This window comes from Indicator indicator, chromosome 23, assembly GCF_027791375.1.
Source record: "Indicator indicator isolate 239-I01 chromosome 23, UM_Iind_1.1, whole genome shotgun sequence".
Lineage (NCBI taxonomy): Eukaryota > Metazoa > Chordata > Aves > Piciformes > Indicatoridae > Indicator > Indicator indicator.
Window position 1 is genome coordinate 12,562,474 of NC_072032.1, and position 18,709 is coordinate 12,581,182.

The 18,709-nt window shown below is 46.3% G+C and overlaps 1 protein-coding gene across 1 annotated transcript in view; it reads left to right on the top strand.

Moving 5' to 3' along the window:
* The window catches only part of ATRN (attractin), a 143,746-nt gene that overhangs the window by 67,873 nt on the left and 57,164 nt on the right, over positions 1–18,709 (top strand). Inside the window, exons 14-23 of the mRNA XM_054391488.1 lie at positions 341–479; positions 1,881–2,062; positions 4,499–4,715; positions 5,899–6,084; positions 7,252–7,485; positions 8,168–8,305; positions 14,165–14,258; positions 15,171–15,223; positions 17,917–18,011; positions 18,546–18,624. Coding sequence (XP_054247463.1) covers positions 341–479; positions 1,881–2,062; positions 4,499–4,715; positions 5,899–6,084; positions 7,252–7,485; positions 8,168–8,305; positions 14,165–14,258; positions 15,171–15,223; positions 17,917–18,011; positions 18,546–18,624 — 1,417 coding nt within the window. The remainder of the gene's footprint in view (positions 1–340; positions 480–1,880; positions 2,063–4,498; positions 4,716–5,898; positions 6,085–7,251; positions 7,486–8,167; positions 8,306–14,164; positions 14,259–15,170; positions 15,224–17,916; positions 18,012–18,545; positions 18,625–18,709) is intronic.

Below are 18,709 nucleotides of genomic sequence, written 5' to 3' on the forward strand. Positions count from 1 at the left end.
GGGATTTCCCTTGAGTTAAGAGGATGACTGTGGGCAGGGGAGGAGGTGGAAGTTTCACCCTGGTGGGATTAGGCTGTAAAACGCATAGACATTTGGGGCTGCCCAAATAGAGCCTTCCCTAGGTAAAATCCTAACCCTTTTGTAAAAGCTCTAGTAAGGAAAATGTGTCAGCTGGTGGCTTGGGGCAATATCTTGAATACAGGACAGGCTGTGTTGGTTGTCACAGCTTGTGGAGTTACTTTGTAGGTCTGAACTGGGAAGTGTAGTGTGGTAGTTGGGGCTTTTATAAGCTGGCATTGGTTGGATGGAGAAAAAGCCTCATCTTTGCTCTTTGTTTTAGGTTCCTATTACTCTGTATGAAAATTGTCCAAAGGATAACCCTGCCTATTACTGTAGCAAAAAGACAAGCTGTAAAAGCTGTGCCATGGATCAAAACTGTCAGTGGGAACCCAGGAATCAGGAGTGCATCGCCTTACCAGGTAGGCAGTGGATGTGATTGTGTAAGAAAAGACCCCAAACTCACCCAGCCCAGAAGCTGTGGGGGTTCTTCTGTTTGGTTTGGGGCTTTTTTTACCCCCAAATCTGTAATCTTTCAGTGCTGAGCTGGAGTAAATAATGCTGTTTAATGACAACCAGCTCTGATAGGAAACTTCATTTCTAGTAAATTCAGGAAGTCTGATGGGAATATTTTTTCAGTCCCAATTGACTGAAGAGGAGTCTGGTCATTCGTGTAATTATTAGACTGTATTTCATCTCTCTCTTTTCATTTGATAGAAGCAGTACTGTTGATATAATAGGTTTCTGCAAGACATTAGATTTAATAATGCATGCTATTTAATTTCAGGAGCTAAAATTGTGCCAGAGTGTAATGGCACATACTGGACGAATTAGGCAAATAGCACCTAAAGTGTAGAGGGGAAGTTCTCTTATTAGACTGTTTCCAGGGGGAGCTCACAGGAGTTGATTATTAGTCCCTCTCAAGTAACATTTTGTTTGTTTGTTTGCTTCCCAGAGACTGGGAGAGAAATCTGAGACCTTCAGTGAATAATATTTACAGTTAATAAAATACAGAGAAAGGGAATAAACCAACATAGGCAGGACCTTTTAATGGGCATGGAAAACCTTCCCCTAGTAATTCTGATGTGTTTGCTAGTCTGGAGGAGTGAAATAATGAAGAGACTTGGAAGAAGAGCCACGAGAGCAAGAAAAGCGTATTTTAATGAGATAAAGAGCTTGATCTGTTTAATTTGTTGTAGGAAAAGAGGTGACCTGATCATGTGTGTAAAAAGCCCACCTGAGACACCGACACTTCAGGGTTTTCAATCTGTTAGATAAATCTAAGCTGAGATGCTGGAGCAGAAATTCACACTGAAGGTGTCCAGCAGGTTTTGTTGTGAGGGAAGTAGTTAGCCACAAAGTGTGAGGAGATCTTCAGCAGGTGGGCCTGGCTGTGCTCAAGGTGAAACAGGGGATTATTAATCCTGGAAGTTTGCTGCTGTGAACAGGATTAGCACAACCCCCCTCTTTTCTCAAAAGCTGCCCTAACAGGGGGGGTTGAATAAGTGGCTGTAAGCAATCAGCCAAGTTCTCACTTGCTTCTCATTGCTCTCTTTCTACAGTGATTTTTCTATTTGATGCTGTAGTGCTTTGAGTACCTCCCGCAGATAAGTGAATGCTGAGGCCTCACTTCAGCTCCCCCAGGCAGCTTTCCTTCTCCCCTGGTGTTGTCCTGCACAGACACTTCTGAGCACACTGAATCCTGCTGCTTTGGGATGGGGCTGTGGGGTTTTGCTTTGGTGGGAGGACTCTTTCACCACGTAGAACACTATGAAGGCCACTTGCATCTCTGAGTTTACCTTACTTCATCTTCCCCCCTCCAGAAAATATCTGTGGAACAAACTGGCATTTGGTTGGCAACTCCTGCTTGAAAATTACGAATGCCAAGGAGAACTATGACCATGCCAAACTGTCCTGCAGATCCAACGGGGCTTTGCTGGCTTCTCTCACCACCCAGAAAAAGGTGGAATTTGTTCTCAAGGAGCTGCAGAAGATGCAGTCTTCGGTGAGTGCTTGTCTTTTATGTCCCTGGAGTAATTAAGCTCTGACTGTGGAGAAGTCCTTGCTGTGGTATTGTGTGCTCTGTACAGAACAGACATGCCTCTTAACTGAAAAGGACTTGATTTTTCTTTTGAAATTCCACATCCCCTATAGGTGCTTTTGAACTGAAATTGGAGAGAATGTAAATGGGAAAGATAAATACAAACATAGACGATGCCTCCAAGGTATCACTTTCCATAATGAAATCACCCCTGCCTTTCTCTGGTGGGATACATGACTGCAGCAGGAGGCCTCTCCTGACTTGTACACAATATTTTCTAAATAAAGGTCCCTTTGGGGCACCAGAGGTGTTTAATGTAAAGCATTTAAAGTTATTTATTCCACTAAGAAAAGAGGCTGTTTAAAATGTCGCCTTCTTCTTCTGTGGAGCTGCTTGGCTTATTTGGAGTTATTTATGTTTGATTTAGTGGCAGGTGCTTTTCTGTCAGAGCCAGTGAGAAGGGAATTGGAATCTGTCCCTCCTTGTGCATCAATAAAATAAACAGATATTTCTTTCCAGGCCCTGGCAGAAGCACAGAGGTATTCAGGGCAGGTTGTGTAGGTGGTGCTAAAGCCCTAACAAAAACCCATGCTGTGCAGCTTTGCTGAAATCCTGGGTTAGGCTTCAGAGCTGCTGTGGCTTGATGGAATATCAGAGGAACTCCTCTTGGGTCCCGGAGGCTACTGTGGGCAGGGCTGGCAATCAGGAAGAGTTTTATCTAGGAAGAATGAGACTGGAGGCAGTAGGATTACTGCTGCTCAGAGGGAAATGTACCTCAGTACTAAAGAAAAATATTCCCCTGTTGGAACAAGAACATTCCCTGCTTTGATTCCCAATTTTAAAGTGGCAGTTTTAGAATTAAGGGCTTTTAGAGGAGATTCAATTTATCCATAGAAGGCAAGGTGCAATTCAAGCAGTATTGATTGCTAAATCTTTTGTAGAGAGGGGAAGCCAAGCCTGGGCTGTTGTGAAAGGTACCTACATTTACAGCTCCAGGTGTGCCTCCACATCCCAGTGGGGGAGTGTAGTGTAAAGCCTTAAGAGGCATGGCAACCCTTCCCTAATGGTGCTTGAACCTTTACATTGGGGGCCAAAATTTTGTTAATTTACAGGGGTTTATTTGTCTACACTGTCCTTTAAAAAGTGAACCTTAGGAATCTGAATTAGCCCTTTTAATGGATGTTAGCACAGAGTGATGTAATGTGGGGAAAAGCCATGGCTAAAAAGCCAGCTGGTATCTCGGCTTTGAAGTACTGCCCTTTGCTGGCACACTGCTGGTGCTGCTGGGCTGAGGGAGGCTGGCCTGTGTGCTTCACTCCTTTTTGAAGTAAGTTGTGCATGAAGGATTTGTAATGATGAGAAAGCATTTTGGTGTTGGTATGCAGTGCTGTCTAACCCACTTGCTGTTAGTCACAGAATCATAGAATCCTTCTGGTCAGAACTGATTCTTAAGATCATTGTGTCCAGTCCTTAACCCAGCACTACCAGGTCCCCACCAAGCCATGTCCCTCAGCACCACATCGACACAGCTTTGGAAGCCCACCAGTGATGGGGACTCCACCACTGCCCTGGGCAGCCTGTGCCAGAGAAAATTGCACCTCATATCTAGCATTGCACCTCCAAGGTTTAAGAGTGCATAAAATCAGCTTGATGTAGGTGATGGTTACCTGCAGTTGGAAGGGAAGCCCTGTGGTCTGAAGCTCCCCTAGGACAGCTGTGCCACCAAAGCACTTTGATGGAGAAAACATTTTAACAAAAAATAACCTCTTGTGCCACCACAGTTAAAATGCCTCTCCTCAAGCAGAAGCATGCCAAAAATTCAATTGCCAGCAGAGATAACCATGTTATGGGTTCTTCATGTGGAGAAGTTTATTGCCAGCAGTACTAATTTAGATTTGACCTGCTCTGTTTCTCCACCTCTTCATACACACACACCCTCTTAAACAGCAGAGGTTTTCTAGCCAGACAGTAGAGTAAGTAGATTGTATCAGTTACATTGTCTAGGGACTTCCCTAGTTTCCTTCCTCATATCAAACTCTAGCTCCAGAAGTATTTTTTTCCTGTGTCTACCCATTTACAGGAGACACAAACATGCAAAGAGACCCTTGCAGGTAATGTCAGTCAGCCAGCGTGAATGTGTGACTCATTCTCCTCCAGCTTTAGATAACAGGACATGCAGTTGGGAAAAGAAAAATAAATCAAATCATTGATGTTTCCTGAAGGATTTCTCTATCTCTGTGACATTTAATTCTGATGGAAACAAATATTTCCCTTATTGCAGTTTTGCAGCCTCTCACCTGGCCAAGAGGTTCTGAGCTTTATCCGGTGATGTGTGTTTGCTTTTCATACCTACAGTAATAAACCTCCTTATTGAATCTTATCATTTTCCTTTATTTCTAGCCCAAAACTCTGACTCCGTGGGTAGGACTGAGGAAAATCAACGTGTCCTATTGGTGCTGGGAAGACATGTCTCCCTTCACCAACACCCTTGTGCAGTGGCTGCCCGAGGAGCCCAGCGACGCCGGCTTCTGTGGCTACCTGGCGGCGCCCTTCCAGCAGGGGCTGAAGGCAGCCACCTGCATCAATGAGGTCAATGGCAGTGTCTGCGAGAGGCCAGGTGACAAAACCTACCTGCTGTGTCTCCTGGCAGCGTGTGACACAGAATCCCAGCACAGTGGGGGTTGGGAGGGACCTCTGGAGATCATCTAGTCCAATGCACCTACAAAAACAGGGTCACCTCCAGCAGACTGCCCAGGATCACAATGTCCAGGGCAGGCTGGAATCTCTCCAGAGCAGGAGACTCCACCTCTCTGGGCAGCCTGCTTCAGGGCACCCTCACAGCAAAGTTTTCCCTTGTGTTCAGATGGAACCTCCTGTGTTGCAATTTGTGCCCATTGTCCCTTTTCCTGTCCCTGGGCACCACTGAAGAGTCTGGCCCCAAGTCAGCTCATAAGTATTTGTATTCCCTGGAGAGTAAAGAGGATCCTGTTCATTGCAGTTAAATTTACCTGCATCCTGACTTTGCCAAAGACAAGTAGTTGTGAAACAGTATCTGCTGCAGTGGGAGACTTTAAAAAGAGCTCTACACTTAGGCTGTTAACTGTAAAATGTTGGAACTACATTATAGTTTAATTATTTCTCTCTAAATTGCATACCTGAGTGTGACATTTAGGTTAATTATGGTATGGAGCAATATCCCATTAAAATAAATTAAAAAAAAGAAAAGTCACTCTCCAATTGAATTCCCCTTCCTCCCCTCCCCTGCTCTGTGGCCAGAGGAGGATTTTATCAAAGTTTGGAATTAATTTGGCAGGACACTTTGGAGATATGAGAACTCTGAAAAAGAAGCTATTTGCTTTGGGGAAAAGTCTTCTAGCTGTGTTGGAAGCTCAGATCTCCTCCAATGGCCTGGTCTGTTAGCTCTCCACTGCAGCTGATGCCAGCTGACTCACGTCCAGGTTTCCAGCTACCAGCACCTCCAAGGGCTGCCCTCCAGCCCTTCATCCCCCAGCTTGTGTTGATGCTGTGAGTTGCCCTGACCTATGTGCAGGACCTTGCAGTGCAAGGCCTTGTTGAACCTCTTGAGGTTCACACATGCCCACTTCTCAACCAGCACAATCGTTTCAGGTCCTTTCTGCCTCCCAACTCCATCCAGTGACACCAAACCACAGTGCTGAACAGTTTTCCAGCCTGAATCATAGAATCATAGGCAGGACTTGTCTATCTTTTGCCTTTCTACCTGGGGGCTGGCTAGCTGCTTGTTTGTGGGAGGAAGCTGACCCCTGTCCTCCTGCCCGCAGCAAACCACAGCGCCAAGCAGTGCCGGACGCCCTGCGCGCTGCGCAGCCTCTGCGGGGAGTGCACCAGCGGCAGCTCCGAGTGCATGTGGTGCAGCAACATGAAGCAGTGCGTGGACTCCAATGCCTACGTGGCTTCCTTCCCCTACGGGCAGTGCATGGAGTGGTACACCATGAGCAGCTGCCCACGTGAGTAAGGGATGGGGGGGCTGTGGTCTCCTGTCGATGACTTCATTGAGGGCACTCTGCGCAGCAGTTATGCTGAAAATCCCCTGGGTGCAGGTACCTGACCCCAGGAGCTTGGTGTCTGCAGCTCAGTCCTCAGGCATGAGAGTTAACCAGGATTATCAGAGAGTCATCCAGTTATCCAATTGGAAAAGACCTGAAGATCATCAATTCCAACCATAACCTAACATCTCCTGTACACAGCTGTTTAGACCATGTTCCTAATCTCCTCATCCAAGCATCTTTTAAATATCTCCAGGGATGGTGATTCCACCACTTCCCTGGGCAGCCTGGTCCAGTGCCCAATGACCTTTTCAGTGAAGAAATTTTTTCTGATGTCCAGCCTAAACACCCCTTTGGTGCAACCTGAGGCTGTTTCCTTTTGTCCTATCACCTGGGAGAAGAGACTGACCCCACCTCATTCCAACCTTTCAGGGAGTTGGAGAGAGCCAGAAGGTCTCTCATGAGCCTCCTCTTCTCCAGGCTGTACCACCCTGGTTCCCTTATGTACTCCTCACCAGACTTGTGCTCTGGACCCATCCCCAGCTTCCTTGCCCTTCCCTGGACACACTCCAGCCCCTCAATGTCCTTCTTAGAGTCAGGGGCTCAAAACTGAACCCAGGATTTGAGGTGCAGCCTCACTAGTGCCAAGTACAGGGACATCATCACTTCACTACTCCTGCTGGCCACACTATTGCTGATCCAGGCCAGGATGCTGGTGGCCTTCATGGCCACCAGGGCACACTGCTGGCTCATGTTCAGCCAGCTGTCAACCAGCACCATCAGGTCCTTTTCCACTTGGCAGTTTCCAGCCACCCTTCCTCAAACGTGGACTGTTCACAGGGTTGTTATGACCGAGGTGCAGGACCTGACACTTGACCTTGTTTCGCTGCATGCTGTTGGCCAGAGCCAGTTGTTGCAGCCTGCCTATATACATATGTCTGAACAAATCTGTGTGTGGCTGTTCCTCTGCATATCAGAGTCAATATTTACCGAGTTGTGTTGACAGAACTGGTGAGGTAAATACTGAAGGTCACAGAAGACTTCCGCTTTGTTGTCTCCTGTGTTGTGGAACGTTGATTTACTCTATTATTATTATTATTTGATGTTTTGTGGGGGTTTTTTTTGTAGCTGAAAACTGCTCAGGCTACTGCACATGTGCTCACTGCCTGGAGCAGCCTGGCTGTGGCTGGTGCACTGACCCCAGCAACACTGGCAAGGGGAAGTGCATCGAAGGCTCCTTCAGAGGCCCTGTCAAGATGCCAGCGCCATCGGCAAGCGGGAAGCACAGCTTGGAGCCCGTCCTTAATGTCAGCATGTGTCCTGTGGAGAACAGCTATAACTGGTCCTTTATTCAGTGTCCAGGTAAATGAGCAATGTTGAACTGTTCAAACGTTTCAGCTGGTGGCAGCAGTTAAATGCAAGAGGGGAGAGTTCTAAAGGCTGTGGTGATGTTTGTGTTGCCTTCGGTTAATGGCAGAAGGAAAAGAGCTTGGAAGGTAAACAAGGACCTTTAAAGTCCCTTCCAACTCAACCCAGTTCCTGAAGGGATCCTACAGGAAGGCTGCAGAGGGACTTGTCATAAAGGTGTCTAGTTACAAGACAAGGGCAAGTGCTTTTGCACTGAGGGAAAGTAGGTTTAAACTGGATCTTAGGAAGAAGTTCTGCAGTAGGAGGGTGGTGAGGCTCTGGAGTGGGCTACCCAGGGAGGTTGTGGGTGATTCCTATCTGGGGGTGTTCAAGGCCAGGTTGGATGAGGCCTTGAGGAGTCAAGTCTAGTTGAGAGGTGTGCCTGCCCATGGCAGGGAGGCTGGCGTAGATGATCTCTGAGGTCCTTTCCAACCTAAGCCATTCCATGATTCCATGAAACTGGGCTTCTGTAATTCCACACCCCTCTTGGAGTTCATGGAGCACTGGCACAACTGCCAGAGCTGCTTGGGAAGTTGCATGAGGTGGTTTCACTCAGCTCTGCATTACCAGGCCTCTGAGGCTTTACACTATGGGCAATGTTTGAGCACAGATCCTCATCTTTTTCTGTTCCCTTCAGCCTGCCAGTGTAATGGGCACAGTAAGTGTGTAAATGAGAGCATCTGTGAGAAGTGTGAGAACCTGACAACTGGCAAGCACTGTGAAACCTGCATCTCAGGCTACTATGGGGACCCCACTAATGGAGGAACGTGTCAGCGTAAGTGATGCCTTCAGCCTTCCTGCACCTTGCCTGCTTGTTGCTCTTGACTCATTCCTCTGCTGTCTTAGCTGAAATCATATCCTGAGAATCCATTTTTTCTTCCCTCCAAGCAAGGCACAGTCCTTGTTTCTTCAAAGATACAGAAACTGCTTCTCTAAAGTCTGTCTTTCATTGCACAAGATAAAGGTGATTTTTTTTTTTAACCCTCCTTTGTAAACTTTAAATGACCACAGTGAAAAATGTTTGCATTTTAGTGTCCTGACAATCCTGTTTTGAGAAGGAACAAAGTTAATCCCAATGTCTTGGACAAATTTCTGCTTATCTAAATTCCATTTTCTATTGCATTTAGTTAATATGTCGTGGGGTTGTTGTTGTAATTGTCTGCTTCATAAAAGGCTTGCTGCCACATTTCACTGAGGAGTTGGCTGGATTTCAATTGAGGATTAGGTGATCCTTGTTAAAATTGCATTTTAAGTTTGTAAAGTGCTTTGGGACTCTTTGGCACAAAGAACTTTTTTCCGTTGTGCAAGATCCAGTTAACAAACTGGGAACAAAAAGTAATCTTTCTGAAAGCCCAGCACAAGCAAGAGTCAGGAATGAGCACGTAAGGGTTGGAGTTTTGCCCTTGAGCCTTGCAACATTTTGTAGTGTTATAGGACAGGGAGACCAGAATCCAGCTGTGGGAGGTGATACATAGATGTAAGGGAAGGTGTTTTTTCCTCCAAAGAGCTTTGATGGATTAAAGTTACATGGAGTGATATAATTTGGTACAGGCAGAACAGCAGTAACATTGCTCAGTGGCAGAGTAGAATCAGTAACTGCATGAAATCAGTGTGGCTGGTTTGAAGGCATGAAACAGGTCCAGAGAAGGCCACAAAAATGGAACCTCTCTGCTGTGAGGCCAGGCTGAGAGAGTTGGGGTTATTCAGACTGCAGAAGAGAAGGCTCCAGGGAGACCTTCTGGGTGGCCTTCCACTATTAAAAGGGGCCTATGAGAAATCTAAGGACAGACTTTTTAGCAGGGCTTGCTGTGACAGGACAAGGGGTGATGATTTGAACTGTAAGAGGGAGATTTAGACTAGAGAGGAGGGAATTTTTTACACTGAGAGTGGTGGAACAGTGGCCCAGGCTGCCCAGAGAGGTGGTAGATCCCCCATCCCTGGCACCATTCCATGTCAGGTTGTTTGGGGCTCTGAGCAACCTGCTCCAGTTGCAGATGTCCCTCCTGATTGCAGGGGGGGTGAACTAGATGATCTTTAAATGCCCCTTCTAACCCAACCCAGTCTAGGTTTCTGTGATCTGAGAAGAAATACGTGAAGTGATTAATGACAGTCATGACTTGGAGTTGCTTCCTCTAAGTGTGGAGACAACCCAGCAGAAAATGCCTGGCAATTCATGTGGTGTGTTTACTGGAAGCAGCATTGACCTGTTGGATGAAGATCAGAGTCAGTAGCTGGAGCATGATTGCCCTAATTCCTGAAGGAAGAGCAAGTTTGAGGTTGTGAAGAACAAATTCCCAGTGGACAGGTTTGAGGAAGGAGGGAGAAAGATTGCAGACAGTAACAGGGCTGCCTTGTGTAGAATCAGAGAAGGGTCCAGGCCAGAAGGGACCTCCAAAGGTCATCCAGTCTGACCTCACTGTAGTCAGCAGGGACATCCCCAACTAGATCAGGCTGTCCAGGACCTTGTTAAGCCTCACCTGGAATATGTCCAGGGAAGGGGCCTCAACCACCTTCTTGGGCAACCTGTTCCAGTGTTCCACTACCCTGAGTAAAGATGTAGAGACAAGGGTGCTGGAGTAGCTGAGCCATAATGCAGTTAGGGCAGGCAGCACAGCAGCACAAAGAGAAAGGTGCATCTCTGACATGGTATTTCAGGACAGTGTCTGGAACTGAAATACTTCTACTAGCCATAAACCCATTTCATGTCAGCATCATTTGAAGCGTAGGAATGAGTAAATGGAGGCTGTGTTGGCCTGAGAAAACAGACAGTTGTGCTGTGAGCATTCAGGTTTGATCACTGCATCACAACCTGCCCTCTGATGTTTGCTGCTGTTCTGCATGTGTGGAAACCGTGAGGCAGTTCCTTTGGACTCTTTCATGGGAGGGTTGTCCAAGAATAGTTTGTTGTTGTTGAGATAATGAATGATAGACTTGAGTCATCCAGATGCCTGAAAAAGAAAGTAGGAAATGTACTGAGAGACTGTGGAGCAGCATTCACTCCTTATCTGATGAAGCCAGTAGCTCATGTCAAAAGTGCTTTGCTCTCAAGTGCTTTGGGCCCAGGTTTTTAATTTGCTGTGATTTAACACTATGTGCTGGGATGTCAGGAAAATGTGGGAAGCAGGAAGCTGGGCAGAAAGACTGAGGTGGATTGGGAGAGAGAAAGTGAGAGGAAATCATCCTGATGCAGCCATTAGTAACTTCTGTTGTGAGGAAAGGCTTCCGAAGGGGGATTTTTAAGATGAGGATCTCCTGACAGGAAACAAAGCCAACTTCTGGTTTTTTCTTCCTCTGAGCCATGGTCCCTCCTCCTTTTCCCGTTAATGATGTGCAGATTCCACTCTTTTTTGTGCATTTATGTGCAGTGTTGTATGCTGCTCTGTTTTTAAAGCCCACAGTCCCATCCCTGCTGCAGATGGCTGCTGGCACGCTCCATCCTGATGCACTAGTGTCCATGTGTTTGCACATTTAGTGCCTGCTGGCAGCCCTGGGGCTGTTTAGCCTGGAGAAGAGCAGCCTGAGAAGGAATCTGATCAGTGCTCAGCAAGAACTAAAGGGTGGGGGACAGGAGGATGATGGGGTCAGACTCTTTTCAGTGGTGCCCAGTGATAGCACAACAGGCAGTGGGCACAAACTGGAACCCAGGAAGTTCCACCTAAATAAAGAAAAATTTGTTGTTGTGAGGGTGTCAGAGCACTACACCAAGCTGCTCAGGGTCTCCTTCTGGTGTCCTTCTCTGGAGAGATTCCAAACCCACCTGGACATTGTGATCCTGGGCAGCCTGTGCTGGGTGATCCTGCTTTAGCATTAGGGTTGGACTGAATGATCTCCAGAGATCCCTTCCAACCCCTGCCATTCTCTGTGATTCTTGTGATCTGCAGCACTAGCCCAATATCCTCTCAGCACTGGGGCATACATATCCTCAAAATGGGAAATGCTCAGTCCTGGAAATGGTGTTTGGTATTTCCCATTCTACTGAGCTTGGGGATAACAGTAGCAGGTAAGGCTGTGCAGAGCTGGAAGTGGTAGTGATGGGGTTCAAAAGCCAGAGAGGAACAAGAAGAGTGGATGAAATGAGATGCCTTTTCCTGCTGCTCTGTGCCACCAGGGCAAGTGAACTTTGCTACATTGCTTGTGTTGGGGAAAAAAAAAAAAAAAGGACGAAGTGCAGTTATTTCTCTGAAAGAATTGTTTGCATATCAGCCCAGGGATTGGTGTTGGTGGAGCTGGGCAGATAATGACTAACTGGTAGGTAAATCACTCCTCAGCAGTTGCTTTTAGGAAGCGTCCAACGTGGAGGAGAGTTAATCGGGAAGGGCAGGGACTGCAGCACATCAAATGTAAAAATAGCTGCAAGGTGCTTTCTCTGCATTCAGGATTTTCTGAATGTTCTGATTAAAGTTTCCCATGGAAATCTGTTAGTGGTAGATAAGGAAGTTATTTGCAAGAGAACGGAAAGCTCTATTATGCCTGGAATCAGATTGCTGCTGCGGCAGCGCTGCCGAACGCCTCCATGGAGCATTTGCTGGTGGCCCAAGATGAGCTGTGCTGGTACCATGGTCCTGCCAGCTACCCCCCTCCCCTTCCCAGAGCTGCCCAATTTCTTGGAGTACTGCTAAAGCTCTTGGTATGCTGGGCAGGTGGGTCGTGCTGCTGCTGTTGGTATGCTGAACCATCACAGTGCAGGAGGAGGAGCAGTGATCCCAGTGACCATCTCTGAATAAGGCTGTGACCCATGGTGTGTGAAGGAGGTGGAAGGAGCCTCACTGTAACTCTTCACCATCAGACTGTGACCATGCCTCACACTCAAAAAGCCATTTCCAGGAATTTTTGTCTTTCTGCTCTGGCATCAGACTCTAGAGGGAAACTTTAAGCCTCCAGTGAGGGTGTCTAGTACATTTGGTCAATAATTTGTTTCCAAGTTTCTTAGTTCCCTGCAAAGCCATGAGAATGTTTTTCTTTTATGTGTATCTTCCAGGCCTTTAGTGAATGAGTTCCAGTTATGGGGTTGGTAGGAAAACAGATAAATAAATTCAGGGTCAGACTGGATGGGGCTCTGAGCAGCCTGCTCCAGTTGGGGATGTCCCTGCTGAATGCAGGGGGTTGGACTGGATGAGCTTTAAAAGTCCCTTCCAAGCCAAACCATTCTGTGATGCTGTCCTATGAACCAGGACTGTTCTCAGGAAAGATATTTGAGCATTCAGGCTTGGTAAGCATTGGGCTGCAGAGCAGGGTGGGGAAGCATTAACGGTAGAGCTGAAGATACTGGGATCTAAACAACATGAAATAGGAAGTGTCTCCTAATATTTATGGGTATTAGTGCTGAATATTGATGGAGGTGCACTTGGCTTAGCTTTTGCAAAGCACAGGGAAGGCAGCATGGGGCAATCTCAGTAGTATTAAGAATTATACTTTTTTCAAGTGCCACTAATGAGAAGTGTGTTGGCTTCACAGAATGCAATTATTTTGTCAAGTCTTCATTCAGTCTGCTTGTCCCCACAATGAGCCTTCATATTTTGTTCCGTGTTGCTGCTAGGAAACCACTCATCCACATCTGAGAAGCACAATTAAGTGTCCCTGATACAATGCACCTTCCATTGCATGCCAATGTAAAGTAGTCATCAAAAGGGTTCATAAAAGAGGATGCAAGGTTGGCAAGGATATTCAGAATGGGAACTTCATGTCTAGGAATGGGTGCATGGAATGGGACATGTCTGCTGAAGGAGGAGGCTTATGATTGCCTACGAGGAGGCACCAGCCCTCAAAGCATTCTGGTTCCAGCAAGCTCTGGGACCTCTGTGTACATTGTGCACTCTGCTATGCACAGCTCCAGGTGAATGCACCTTCCAGCTCGTTGCTGGAACTTCTGAAAGGCACCTACCCTCTGGGCAGAGCTGTTAGATCTATTCTCCTAGTTACAGTGGCCATTGGATCAAAGCTAACTGCTCATGTTGTTTTGGTTATTGATTTGCTTTGAGGTTTCTTTTACATGTACCTCCTCTACTTCTTTATGAACAAAGGTCTCACAGTGTGTCAGCATTAGCATTTAAATTTGAATCAGGAGAAAGAGATTTTGGAGTAAATCTCTTGTCTGTCCCCGCTGTCATACCTTGGTTTGCATCTCAAGCAGATTCAGAGTCTAGGAGCTGCTCTCTTTTGGGCATGCCACAAACCTGATGTAGTCAGGAGGACCACAGCAGTGATGGCAGGGCTGGAGGTATTCTGCTGTGAGACCAGGATGAGGGAGCTGGGGTTGTTCATTCTGGAGAAGAGCAGGCTCCAGACAAGACTTTTCAGTGCTGAAAGAGGCCAATCAGAAAGCTGGGGACAGACTTTTTATCAAGGCCTGTTGGGACAGGCAAGGGGTGACAGTTTGAAACAAAGAGTGAGATTCAGACTAGATAGAGGGAAGACATTTTTCACACTGTGAGGCTGGTAAGACTTGCTGTGTTTTGACGCATGATTCTATTTCTGGCTGCCTTCTGTATCACAAAGAAGCCAAAGAGTACCAAATTTCATAGGCACTCTGATTGTTGATGTATCTCAATTTGGCAACCAAAGGACTTAATTACTATCAAAGCTCTTGCTCTTACTTCATTCAACATTGCATTTTGTTCCCTCCTCTGCTCAACAGCTTGCAAGTGCAACGGCCACGCATCCGTCTGCAACACAAACACAGGGAAGTGTTTCTGCACCACCAAGGGGATAAAAGGAGACGAATGTCAACTGTGAGTTCCTTTCTTTTGGTGATTTGAAATCAAAAGGCCAAGCCCATACCAGCATGGAACCCTGACTTCTTCTAATGAATGTATTTAGGATGTCTCTGCTCATCTCTTCCTGCTGACAGTTGACTAACTTCATTGCCGGGGCAGCCAGCCGTGCTTCCCCCGGGGAGGAGATAAGCAAAACAACAAGTTCCAAAAGATTTCCAGTTTTAAGAACGTTTCAAATGGGCATGTCATGCAGAAGGGATGGAGTGAAAAAAATGACACCCAACCCCCCCTGAACTACAGATACCTCTTTGCTTTATCCCTCTGCAGTTTGTTTTTAATTGGTAGGTTTGTACTGTCCGTGCGATAGCTGCTGCTGCTGCTCTGGGGGAGTGCAGATAGCTCTGAAAGCAGACTTTGACATTGCAGTGGTTTAATGGAGCAGCTTCAGAGCAACCAATTTGCTGGAGGTGTCTCTGTAGCATAACAGAAATGCTTTTAGTGCAATGTTAGTGGAAATAACCTCATTCCAAAGAATCTCATGGCCAGGCTTATTTTTAAAGCATTGCTCACGTGAGTAACCATTTATAGGCCCTAGATCCTGGAATAGCCACAAATGTAAATGGGAACTTCAGCTTTTCACTGTAGTAAACCAGTTCCTTCAGTTCTGCAGAGCTAATAAACAACATTCCAAGTGGATGCAAAGGTTAATATCCTGAGTTTTATTTTTGCTGCCTACCAGTTAGACTTGCAGGGATCATGGAATTTCTACAGCAGGCCGCTATAGTTCAGACTTACATCTTTTATTTTTAATTTTGCACTGCTATCAGCACAGGAGGTGTTTCCTGATTTTTAGAGCCTGGAAATAAATACATCTGGGAGAAAAAAGTTTCCATTGATTAAAAAAAAAAAAATGTGTGTTCTTTTCAGGTGTGAAGTTGAAAATAGGTATCAGGGAAATCCACTCAAAGGAACGTGTTACTGTGAGTACTCCTGGGGTTTTGTTTGGAGATAAAAAAATGTGAAGTTTAAAATAAGTTCTTCAAATGTTATTTTTATGTTATGGTTAGGTTAAGAAGATTGTGATTCTATGAATATGTATTGGATTATGACTCTGTGATTAAGAAGAGTGTTGCTAGCAGGTCAAGGGAGGTTTTTCTGTCCCTCTGCTCTGCCCTAGTGAGGCCACATCTGGAGTTCTGGGGTCCAGTTCTGCGCTCCCCAGTTCAAGAGAGACAGGGAACTGCTGGAGAGAGTCCAGCAGAGGCTACAAGGATGCTGAGGGGCCTGGAGCATCTCTGTGAGGAGGCAATGCTGAGAGCTCTGGGGCTGTTGAGCCTGGAGAATAGAATAGAATAGAATCAAGAAGGTTGGAAGAGACCGCAAGGATCATCGAGTCCAACCTGTCACCCTACACCTCATGCCTATCTAAACCATGGCACCAAGTGCCACGTCCAATCCCCTCTTGAACACCTCCAGGGATGGTGACTCCACCACCTCCCTGGGCAGCACATTCCAATGGCCAACCACTCTCTCTGTGAAGAACTTTCTCCTCACCTCCAGCCTAAACCTCCCCTGGTGCAGCTTGAGACTGTGTCCTAGAGTTCTGCTGCTGGTTGCCTGGGAGAAGAGACCAACCCCCACCTGGCTACAACCTCCCTTCAGGGAGTTGTAGACAGCAATGAGGTCTCCCCTGAGCCTCCTCTTCTCCAGGCTAAACAGTCCCAGCTCCCTCAGCCTCTCCTCATAGGGCTTGTGCTCAAGGCCTCTCCCCAGCCTCGTTGCCCTTCTCTGGACATGCTCCAGCAATTCAACATCTTTCCTAAACTGAGGGGCCCAGAACTGGACACAGTACTGAAGGTGTGGCCTAACCAGTGCTGTGTACAGGGGTACAATGACCTCCCTGCTCCTGCTGGCAAGAAGAGCAGCCCCAGAGGGGATCTGAGCAATGCTCAGCAAGAGATGAAGAGCAGGGTCAAGAGGATAGGGCCTGACTCTCTTCAGTGGTGCCAATGACAGGACAAGGGCCAATGGGCACAAACTGGAACCCAGGAGGTTCCATCTGAACAGGAGGAGAAAATTCTTTGTTGTGAGGGTGCTGGGGTGCTGGAGCCCTGGAGCAGGCTGCCCAGAGAGGTTGTGGGGTCTCCTTCTCTGCAGAGATTCCAAACCCACCTTGACATTGTGATCCTGGGCAAGCTGTTATGGGTGCCCTGCTTTAGGAGAGGGGTTGGACTGGATGATTTCCAGAGGTCCCTTCCAACCCTTACAATGTTTGGGTTCTGTTAAAACTAGCTTTATGTGCCTCAGCATCTGTTCAAAATGTAGAGGATTAAGGGAAGGACTAAAAAAGATCTTTAAAACTGGGAATTCTTTCAGAAGTATTGTTTAAAGGGAATGAGAAAAGCCTTCATGATAAGGTCTGTGATGATTGGATCTTTCAGAACAAACCTTCAGATGTTTTTCATGTGTCTTTGAAATGAGATCTTGTCTTTTAGAGAATACTCTAAAGTCTGTACCTAGTAAGTCAGAACTGAAAGCTGTCTTCAGAGCTTTTGTACATGCAGAATGCTGGTTTTGTAAGTTTCTATTCCTTATTGAAATGGATGAGACTACAACATCTCCACATGTCCTCTGAAATGAACAGTTGTATTCCCCTGCAGTTGGAGGAGATCCTTTGCCAAGATTCAAATGATTTCATGGAAACTCTCCAGCTTCTATTTACAAATATCAGCAACCAGAACACTAGCAGGCCTGGGTAGATCTGATCATAAAGTACACAAAGTTGGGAGTCTCAAAGAGTGGTTTTGTGCAACACAGAAATTACCAACGTGTTCTATTTAGTGAAGCTGCATTCTGCTTGTCCAGCCAGACAAGGTCCCTGATGGCTTCTCATGGCAATCTCTTTGCAAGGGTGACCTAACTTATTGCTGCCAGTGGCAGGGGTAGTAAACTAGGCAAAAAGAAGGAAAGCCAAAACTTTACAGCTCTTCCAGGAACAACTTCATGCAAGAGGAACAGCCTTGTGCCAAGTCTCACTTGGCTTTCTTCCATGAAAATTTCTTATTGCTTCATAGGAGTTGTGGGTAGATGTCAAAAGGATGTCCAGCTTGTGACCATCCACCAAGGGGTCTCCAGGAGCCAACAAGTCAAAAATAACAGCTAGTCTGTAGCTTCATAGTTGTTACTGCTTGGCACATCTCTGCATGGCTTTGGAAATATGTGTCAGTCATGAGACTGTCTTTTAATAACAGGGTGCTGAGGTTGGTGGATGTGTCCCCAAAACTGACTGTTGATGAGCAGAGGGGTGGTAACGCTGCCCTAGGCAGACATGGGCATGCTGGTAGACCAAAACCTGGTCCTGGGATGCTTGGCCATGAAGTGACCCAGAGTAGAATGTCAGCTGTGTTAAGAAGCAGCTGTTCTGTAGAGATCCTCCCAGACATACAGAAACTTGCCATGTGAGGAGCTCCACCCTCTCCCCAGTGGGGATTCCACAGCTATTGCATTTAGACTAGATAAAAGGAAACAAGCTCTTGCTCTGAGGGTGGGGAAACACTGGCCCAGGTTGCCCAGAGAGGTGGTAGATGCCCAGTCCCTGGAGACATCCCAGGTCTGCTCTGCAGAAGTTTGCTTTATTGCAGGTTAACTTTCTCCATTCATTCATCCCTTACAGACACTCTGCTCATTGACTATCAGTTCACCTTTAGCCTGTCTCAAGAGGATGATCGCTATTACACAGCCATCAATTTTGTGGCAACACCTGAGGAGGTAAATTTTCTCCTTTCCTTTTCAACTTCATCCTTTGGGTACATGTTCATTGCATCTTGGCCATGGAGGCAAGGAATTGTTACAGTTTGTGAGTCTCTAGATGCAGTCTCTTTAACGTGGCACAGTTGTGCAGCTCTACTGAGCAAACAGAACCACCTGAGCTTGTTTTGGCCATGCAGCTTCAAATCTTAAGGTAGAATTTCATGAGCAGCCTGAGCTGGTTCTTTATGGTTGTTTGGACAACTACTGGGTAGCTCTAGTCTTGCTTGTTGTTCACCCAGGATGTTGTCTCTGTTCTTCCTGACTTATTCTATACATGTGAATTGGTTTGTTCTTTATTATCCTCTTCTTGGGGAGGAGAATGCTGCTTTCAGAAAATGTAAATAGTGTTTTGCTTGCTGTGTTTGCTTCATGGAAATTACAAATTCCAAGATCATGTTTTTTCAGTGAAGATTTGCTAGGAAACAGCACAGTAAAATTCTTGCCCTGAAAATGTATTTTCTTTTTTTCTTTTTTTTTTTTTTTCCCCCCAAGCAAAACAGAGACCTGGACATGTTTATCAATGCATCCAAAAACTTCAACCTCAACATCACTTGGTCTACAAGCTTTGCAGGTAAAATGAGCATGATCTACATGCAGATTTAATTGGAGAAACCTGGGGGGTTAACTTGTGAGCTTGTTCTGTAATGGCTTTAGAT